The sequence below is a fragment of the Terrapene carolina genome, unplaced genomic scaffold (assembly GCF_002925995.2).
Source record: "Terrapene carolina triunguis isolate 2854851 unplaced genomic scaffold, T_m_triunguis-2.0 Scaffold14933, whole genome shotgun sequence".
Taxonomy (NCBI): domain Eukaryota; kingdom Metazoa; phylum Chordata; order Testudines; family Emydidae; genus Terrapene; species Terrapene triunguis.
In genome coordinates, this window is record NW_020679284.1 from 1 (window position 1) to 10,140 (window position 10,140).

General features: G+C 38.4%; 1 protein-coding gene across 1 annotated transcript; it reads left to right on the forward strand.

Moving 5' to 3' along the window:
- Positions 1-673: 673 nt before the first annotated feature.
- Positions 674-9,879, forward strand: LOC112102542 (transient receptor potential cation channel subfamily M member 7; the record flags this gene model as incomplete). The annotated part of the gene is made up of 5 exons (XM_026661687.1): positions 674-958; positions 3,014-3,188; positions 3,765-3,891; positions 7,906-8,090; positions 9,747-9,879. Coding segments are annotated over 5 exons (905 nt in total), but the record flags the coding sequence as incomplete, so codon positions are not given.
- Positions 9,880-10,140: the final 261 nt, after the last annotated feature.

Sequence of the window (10,140 nt, forward strand, 5' to 3'; positions counted from 1 at the left end):
GGGGGCCGGGACCGCGGCAGGCAGCAGCGTGCCACTCAAAATCGGCTTGCGTGCCGTAGGTTGCCGACCTCTGATGTAAGTGATACAGATTAAAAGTATTATAGTGCACTGATTAATATCTGCATTTTAAGCTATTTTATCCTATTAAAGGCATTATGAATATCTCCTTTTTATATAACAAATAATTTACTACAATAATCAAATCCCTCGTCATTCAAAAAAGGCTAATGGATTTGGATGTGGTATATTTTAAGCAGTCATACGGAAGTACCATTAAAACATGAAAATGAATGGTCTTTTAGCATTCGTCCTGAAACACATTTGTTCTGCAAGTGGTAACCTCAGAGCAGAGCTGAGACTTTAAAAAATGTGCATGGTATTGTGCATAGACTCTCAATAAAAGTACACACAAATGACCAGTTAGCCATCAAACTGATACATTTTAATGTGGAATTGTGTTTGTACATGCAGTTATGGTAATCACATATGTAAATCTAAAAATCTGGACCTTTAAATATTTTTATATTAGAGTTTATCAATTTAACATGGAAGCATGCTCAAACATGCTGATAAAAATTTTGTTTACTGATAAAATGTTCAAATGGTTCAATGGTCTTGATACGAGATAAATATGAAGATACTTGTTTTCTTCTTCTTCTTCTTCTTAATGTAGATCTTTATGTCAGAGGCTGGGAAAATTAATCAGAAGATTAAAGTGTGGTTCAGTGATTACTTCAACATCAGTGATACAATTGCCATTGTTACTTTCTTCATTGGGTTTGCACTAAGATTTGGAGCAAAAGGGAACTTTGGTGACAATACTTACAGAGAAAATTATGTTTTTGTTGCTGGAAGAATAACATACTGTCTAAATATAATATTTTGGTATGTGCGATTACTGGATATTTTAGCTGTAAATCAACAGGCTGGCCCTTATGTCATGATGATTGGCAAAATGGTAAGTTTTGTTTTATTGAAAACATACCTCTGAGGTAATTTTCCACAAATCAAAATGTGCAAATGGGTTAATTAAGATATAATTTCTGTTCACAGATCCTCAGAACAGTGGGGGGTGAGCGTGGCTTCCCAAACATTTGGTTATAGTCTGTGATATCTGCCCTTCTGATGTATAGAAAATCCATTTTGTTGAATAGGTGCTATGATTGCTCTTCTTTTACAAACATCTCTCAGAACTGAAGGAAAGGCAGCAGTCCTTCCATCTAGCTTCTTTTTTTTTTTTCTTTTGTAGGGTTAGGATGATATTACTCTTATTCTTTTGGGGTTTCTGTATATTCTGTCCCTACACTGTTTTAATGCAGTAGTTCTTGTTCCATACCAGAACCTCCCATGTACTTATCAATATGGGAAGGGCAAGGTGGTTGTGAGCCACAGTGTGGGAATCTCTGCTCTATTGCTAACTGCCTTACTGATCTTATTCCTTAAAGGAAAGAGACTTTCAATTTATTTATGGAATCAAAAGGATTTAAATCAGCGGTTCTCAAACTGTGGGTCGCGACCCCAAAGTGGGTCACAACCGTGTTGTAATAGGGTCGCTAGTGCTGGCATTAGACTTGCTGGGGCCTGGGGCTGAAGGCAATGCCCAAGCCCCTTTCTCCTGCTTCTCATGGCTTCTCCTCTGAAACATGAGGTCAGAGAGGGAGACTCACATAGTCAGTACCCTTCTGTTCATGTTCTCCCTTTGTCTCTCAGATGATTGATGAGAAACCCTTTCTTTTATAGCCTCCAGCCCCCTTGTCAGGTGACTCACTGATCAGCCTTATCAGGTGATCAGAGACCTCTACCAGGTGATCTGTTACTTAGTTATCACCCCCTCAAGTTCAGATTTGAAAACTGGTTTACCCTGGATGGCAGCCTTCTATTTGTCCAAGAGTGCTCGATTTAAACGGATAATCATCCAAGTTTAATGTCCTTCCATTGTTAGCCCTTTGCAACACCACTCTTTGGAATTTTAGCCAAGATGGGGGTAAAAAGGCAGCAGGAAGGCAAAAACAGAACCTTATACTCAAAATGGAGTTTGCAGCTTGATAAAGATAAATATACAAATATACAAAGTTCATAATCTCAAATATGAGTCATAAACTGTGCATAGGCAGATTCCCCAAATAATCAAGTCTTAAAGCAGATTTCCTTCCTCCTGATCAGACAGCATAAACTGAATTTTTCAATACATTCCCTCTTCTATAGCATCTGGAACTTGCACAGAGTGTTAGGAGTTATGAAGATCATCTAAATAACTCTGCCATAGTGAATAATGGAAATAAAATCATCTAACTGTGAGATATATGAACTGATTGATGATAAAATAGGAACTAGGGGAGTAAGATGTATGCCCTGGTTCTATTTCTGTGTCACACTCAATTTCCGAGCTTGGGAAAACTACCTATACTGTGCTTAGCCTCACAGAGAGTGTAGGAGGGAGAAGGAGTATATCACGTTCCTAAAGAATGGTGGGTACAGTAAATCAGCGTTCCAAGCTGTAAGAGCGTACAATAGTTTGGTGGGAGGAAAAACTGAAGATGACGGTTTGTGGTCTTGTGCTGAATTTTAGCTGGCTGAATCCTCTAACCCCATTATAAATTCCTCAAAAACTGCTTAAAATTGCAAAATGCACAAAATTCCTTAAGCTTGCACTAGAAATTGCTGCTATAACTGTATAAAAGCCAGCTTTAATCAAATGGAAGCTGGGTATACTTCAGTGCTGGTTAATACAGTACTTTAAAAATAAAAAGAATTAAAATAGCATGTCAAACTGCTGCAAAACTGAATTGTATGTTTTATTCTTTTTAGTTTAAGGAGTAAGTATAATAAATTCTTATCCTCAGTTTGCTAACCCCCAAATTTGTTGATATATATAGATATAGATACACACAAAGTTAAATATTGATATATTTTGGAGACAGAGTAATTACACAAGTGTTTTGAAACCATAATTGCCAAAGCTTTTATTTGGTGAACTTTTTGAGTTTTCTTAACTTGAACTTTTTTTAAACAGGTCGCCAACATGTTCTACATTGTAGTGATTATGGCACTTGTACTGCTTAGTTTTGGTGTTCCCAGGAAGGCAATACTCTATCCTAATGAAGCACCGTCTTGGACTCTTGCTAGAGATATTGTGTTTCATCCATACTGGATGATTTTTGGTGAAGTTTATGCATATGAAATTGATGGTAAGATGATGCAATTTTAGAACAATTTATGGAGACTCTCAAGGATTAAGGATATTTTTTTCCAGGTGCTGATAGATTGAGGTGTGTTGATGAACACGAATTTAGTTAGTTGTATTGAATTACCTTTTCTTCTTGAGGTATACCCATTTAAGTCCCAGATGTCCAAATGTAGGGAACCCTTTGTCTTGCTTATGCTGAAAAAAGCTTAAACATGACCTAGAATGAGAACTTTTGTTCCTTTTTTGGCCAAAAGGGGAAGTGTCTTCCAATTGGGCTAATCCTAGAGCTGTATTTATCGCATATGCAACCATCGTGCCAAGATTTTGTTGCTGTGAGCTGAAAAAGCATTTTACTTAACTGATAAAGACCACTCAGTAACTACAGGATGCCTCTCTCTCCTGTAACTTTTTTAAAACTGTTCCTAATGGTATTTTTTTAAAAGAACAAATTACAGGATAGATGCATACAGCTAGTTATTGCACAATCTTTGAGTGATTCTTTCAGCATCTATATCTGCTATAAGTATTAAAAGTCCTCTCTAAAAGAAAATATGGTCTCTGTGTTTTCTCACCAAAGTATGTGCAAATGATTCACAAGTTAACCGTCTCTGTGGACCTGGAACATGGCTGACCCCATTTCTTCAAGCTGTCTACCTCTTTGTACAGTACATTATTATGGTTAATCTCCTTATTGCATTTTTCAAGTAAGTATATTGTTACTTTCAGATAATTGTTAATCTGGTGATAAGTACATATCTAACGTGAATAAACTAACTAAAAATAGTTTGATGGCCTGATGGCAGTGGAAGGCCCTGCTGTTTGGTGGCTGTGTGTTCTTCAGGTGCTAATCTTGATCCATTACTCTTCAGCACTGTAGGGACTGTCTGCCCAGCTCCTAGGGCAGAGGGATTGTGATACACCCTGCCATGATGCTATGCTTTCTGAAGGCACTGTGTCCAGCCCAAAATTGCAGGGAGGCTAAATGTAACAGAGGGAAAGCTAAGGGAGGGAGAATTTGAGGGCATCCCTGCCCTCCTCCTCTCCTTTCAAAAATAAAAAAGAACAAAATTGGTTCTTGGGTTTATTGTTCCACTGGCATAACTTCATATCCAGAATGTTATTCGAAAGTGCAAACGTTATTTTTTTGTTTGTTTGTTTTTTGTTTTTGTTTTTTTAAATAAAGAGCTTGGCTAGGGATAGCTATAGAGAAGTTTAAAATCAAATTTTGTTTATTTTTCTAATCCATTAAAAACTATTTTGAAAAAGCATTTATAATAGTACACAGCTCATTAAAACTGAAGACTTGCTTAATCCATGATTGGTGGGCCTGCTTCCAATTTGCAATAATTAGGGGGGTTAGTATACCAGACCACATTAAATTCAGCCAGTAATTTTAATTTGAAAAAATGAAATTTGACCTAAGTGAACTTCCTTCTGATGGAAGGGACCAAGCGGAATAGGAGAAATGATTTCCCTTGCCCCCCTTAACTACAAACCAGGCAATACACAACAGTGCAAGATCTCCACAATCCTGGTCTCACTGTTGGGCCTGGAACCAGCTAGCTTTACGCAGAAAGTATATAGGTCTGGTGAGGGAGATGGGCTGATTCAGTGCATCTGTCTGGAATCCTCCACTGGCAGGACTCTTGTGGAGTCCTGGCTGAAGTTTAAAAGCTGCTCTTCTCTGACAGAATGCCAGGAGGTACAACATTCTGTCCTGTCTACAGGTAAAAATTGCTGGCACAGCTGACCTTGCAAGCACAGGGGAGTACAATTTGCACTAACTCTATCTGGAGGCATGAAGCAAATCTATATTACTAATAACTTGAATAGCATGTTACAGCGAAATCGTAATTCTTTCACTGAATTGACATATCTGAAGGCACAGTGAACTACAAACATAATGGAAGTGCCTTAGAGTCACATTGATGTTTTAATGTAGTTTCTTGTATTCTTGTTTTTACCTGGTGGCAGGGCATGGTGCCCTGTGTAGTACTTTAAGAAATATGATCTATACTAAATAAAAGGTAAATTTAAAAAAAAAAATTCCTACTTAAATATTACTTATAAATTTCTTACTTTAACACTGACCGGGGAACCTGTTGCAAATTAATGCAGTTTAATTAGCAATCAAAATTAATAAAAAGCGAAGATGGTAAACTGTAATGTCATTAAATTTAACTTGATAAGCTTAGTTCAATTTTATTCTTCATTAGTTTTCCAAATATACTAAGTTTACTAGTATACAATGAAGTCTCAGCAAAGATTTAATAGCATTGTTTTGTGTTCTTGTGTTACTAGAAAGTGCAAAAAGAGTGCCATTTTTGTGTAACATGTATGGATTAGTAACGTCCTGCTGTACTTTTGCAGAAACACTTATCTGTAACAAGTCATTGTTTCTAGTTTATGCCTACACATGAAACAAATCTCTACAAGTTTTACATTTCTGACTTTACATCTGAATCTGCATACCTAACATTACAAAAAAAGTTTGATTTGTCAAACTTATTTGACTTTAGGCTTTTTGCATCTATTTTAGTTCAAGAACAGAATGCAGACTTTTATAATTAAAACTGGCATTTTCTCAGTCAATAAAAGTGTTCCGACGGTATTTTTAATCATAAAAATTGAGCTTTATTTATACCTGTTAAGAAACTGCATGCTGCAAATTTAAGAAATAAGATTAGATGTTTTTCTTTCTTTCTTTTTTTTTTTAAATAAAGGGCAGGTGTGCTTTAGGTGGTTCAGATTGTGCTCTTACTACAGTAACTACTACAAGCAATGATTACGTTTATGGGGCCAGATTTGCACAAATTACAGAGATATTGTATGTGTGTACACGCCGTGAACTGCACTTGTGCATGCAGACAGGATGATTGCATGTGCAACTGGCTAGTTAAACATTTAACTGATTGTGTGTTTAATCTAGTTTGCACATACAGTCACAACAAATATGCATGCCAACATATGTGCATTTTTGCCTTGCAGTTACAAAACTGCTGCAGCTAGTTCTGTAATGCCTCAAACAACTGGCAAATAATTATTGTAACTATGACTAGATAGCTATTCCTTTCCCAGTGATCACCAGTTATGTTATGATACTTAAATTTGCACAGTAGACTTATTCTTAGTACATTACAGAAGGGATCCTAGAGATGAGAGGCTAAACATATGCCCCCTGCTGTGTTCTCTCCACTGCTTCAGACCTTAGCATTTATGAGACTGCTAACATAGTTGCGAATTTTGGTGGTTAGAGTTGTCCATAAGGAATAGAATGACAACAAGCATAGGGCAATGAAGTCAGATCCTGATGACTTCATCACTATCAGCTCAGTCTACACAAACAAATAACCATTAGGCAAAATCATGTGATTATTAATATCCTGAACACCATTCCCAAATACACGAAAAGCTGTGTTATCCAGCACTTTACCAATCGTAAATCTCTATAAACCGGCATTTCTGATCTTCATTGAAAGTCCAGGTTATAGTCCGGTCTGTGTGGGTCCCCAGAAGTAGCGACATGTCACTGCTGCTCGTAGGTGGAGGAACAGCTTCGAGGGGTTTGGAGTGCAGGAGGGGGGGATGCAGGACGTGGGCTCTGGGAGGGAGTTTGGGCATGGGAGGGGGCTTGGGACAGGGGTTTGGGGGGCACGGGAAGGGTTTCGGCGTGCCGGATCCGGGTGACGCTCACTTCAGGCAGCTCACCGCAAGTGGCAACGTGTCCCAGCAGCTCCTAGGCGGAGGTGCAGCTAGGCGGCTCTGTGCGCTGCCCCTTTCCTGAGCGTGGGCTCCGCAGCTGCCATTGACCGGGAACTGTGGCCAGTGGGAGCTGCGGGGGCGGCGCCCGTGGGCGGAGGCAGCGCACAGAGCTGCCTAGGAACAGCTGGGTCATGTTGCTGCTTGCGGGGAGCTGCCTGAGGTGAGCATCACACAGATCCGGCACCCTGTCCCCCACCCATGGCCCAACCCCCTGCCCCGAGCCCCCTCCTACACCCAAACTCCTTCCGAGAGTCCCCCCACCCAAACTCCCTCCCTCTTAGTAACTGGAATTTTTCACTTACTGGCACCTGCCATTCCCCCAACATGCCAGATATAAAAGCTTTTACTGTAATATTCTGTAAGCTGAAAGAACAACTCTACCATCAGGGTGTAGGATATTAGGTTAAAAATAGGTCTTCTAAAACAATGATAAAATTGCAATCTAGTTGCAATGTAACAAAAAGGACACATTTATCCCTAGCAATATATCAAGAAATCGTAGTCTCTGGTCTAACAGTTCATCTGCTTTGGAGAGGATCCCTGTTGCTCTTCCAAAGTTTTCATATTAAAACCAATACATGCACAACGTTTTTATTTAAAAAACAAACTTTGTGAGAGAGAAGAAATCTCTCATTTATAGGGCCAACTTTCCTGTCTTTTTAATCTGAAATTACTACAGATTAATGTTACGGTTTATCACAAATGAACCTGAGTGTGAGGGGAATATAATTCTTTCTTGCCATATTGATATAGCCTTCCCTTGATGCACTTCTAAATCCCATTTAAAAATGTAATGAGTTACTTCTTCAGTAAAGTGAAAATACAGTTATGTACAATCTGTACATTTCTCTACATTTATGCCTTTGTAAAATTCAGAAGGTAGTAAAATTGCTTTGGATAGTAACTAACGTCTAAAATCTTTGTGTTAAAACATTTTTACGTTTTCCCCCCTTCAGCAATGTGTATTTACAAGTAAAGGCAATTTCAAACATCGTATGGAAGTATCAGCGCTATCATTTCATTATGGCCTACCATGAAAAACCTGTCCTGCCTCCACCTCTTATTATTCTTAGTCACATGGCTTCCTTATGTTGTTGTATATGTAAAAGAAGAAAGAAAGACAAGACTTCAGATGGACCAAGTAAGAACAAATTTTATCCAAGCAATTATTAGTTTTTCTTGTTTTTCTGTTATTAAAATAAGTTATCAAGAAAGTGGTAATTACTGTTTGGTTACTACTCTTCATTATAATGCACAGAGAGCACAATATAATGTTTAATTCATATACTTGTGTATATTTTATTATCATTTAACTCAGTGTTTCCCAAACTTGGGACGCCGCTTGTGTAGGGAAAGCCCTTGGCGGGCTGGGCCGGGCCGGTTTGTTTACCTGCCGCGTCCGCAGGTCCAGCCGATCGTGGCTCCCACTGGCCACGGTTCGCTGCTCCAGGCCAATGGGAGCTGCTAGAAGCGACGTGGGCCGAGGGACGTACTGGCTGCCGCTTCCAGCAGCTCCCATTGGCCTGAAGCAGCGAACTGCGGCCAGTGGGAGCCGCGATCGGCCAAACCTGCGGACGCGGCAGGTAAACAAACCTACACAAGCGGTGTCCCAAATTTGGGAAACACTGATTTAACTAATTTAAAGTGGTTGAGCACTCTTGCATTCTGATAAAACAAATACCTTAAAAGAACTTAGTTTGTAAGTCTTGTTTTATGGGACTGAACCACAACTCTTCTATCTGTCAATTTCTACTGCCATGTTACCAGTAACATTCTATGCCAAGCCTCAGATTTCAGTTCTGTCCCATATCAATTAAAATAATCCTTCTGTTTTAGCATTTGGAGTTAATATTGGTAAATTGAGCACTAGAGTCCCATTATTTTAAAACTGAATGTAAATGCAGTGGACAACTTGGAGAAAATAGCTGCCTGTTTGCATTACACTGTGTGTAGGTAAAATAAAATAGTCCCTTGCCCTATTTATCAGTGTGTCCAATTTTCTGATGAGGGTCAATGTTTTTTTTTTTCTTCCCATCTTGTTTACTGATTATTTTCATATATTTCATTATTTACTGTCTTTTCACACTCTTGTTTCATTTTGCTAGTAGTAGTTCCTTGTAAGCACTGGTCCAGTTTTCCTGTTTTAAAGTAGTTTTAAAAATATTGACTTTATACAATGCTATATTTCTACACTCTGTTTTAATTCCATTTAGATTTAAATAAATCTTGCAAAGACATCTTACTTTCATGGCTTTTTTTAGGGTTGGTTGGATATTTTTTTGTATCAAAACTGTGTGGGTTTTCAGTTAAACACATTTTTTCATGAATAGTAACTGATTTCCTTGGAAAACTTCAACTTTTTTAAAAAATAAAAACACCCAAGAAACAGAAAATGAATTTACCATGATGCACTGTGGACAGAGGTTCAGCAAGAGCAGAGACCATGGTATTGTGGGAGATATAGTCTAGCCAGGGAGCCCAACCAAAAGAAGGGAATGGCAACATGAGGTACCCAAACTACAACTCCCATGAGGAACCTCCGTGGGATTTCCTAATTGAAACTTTTGGTCTCCAGCCAAAAAATGTTTGTGTTTTGCTGAAAATTTTCAGTTTTCAACTTTTCCCCCCCTGTTAAAAAGTTGAAGTTTTCCACCATGGGTAAAACCCATTTTTCAACCAGCTCTAGAGAGCATCCTCATTTACCCCATCTCATTGATCAATGTGGCTACTTATTTCAAGCACTTGTGATGTAGCGTAGCCTACTAATCTCCTGAATTGTTGCTTTCTCTTTCATTAGAACTCTTCCTAACAGAAGAAGACCAAAAGAAACTTCATGACTTTGAAGAGTTGTGTGTTGAGATGTATTTCAATGAAAAAGATGATAAATTCCACTCTGGAAGTGAAGAGAGAATTCGAGTCACATTTGAACGGTAGAAAATTTATGTAGAAACTTAAAAATTTAAATAAAAACTTTGACTTATTAAAACCTGTTATCAGGAACAGGTACAGTGCATATAGTTGCTTGTACAAAGTATTCATGACAATGTTACATGACACTTTCTTAGCTACATAAAAATTATTACAGACTGTTTTATGCTGTCTGTATTTCTGAGTTGTAGAAGAGCTCCTGACACTTACTAGTGCACAGCAGACTGAGACTTTTAGTCTCTTTAAAGAGGTCTTCTCAAATG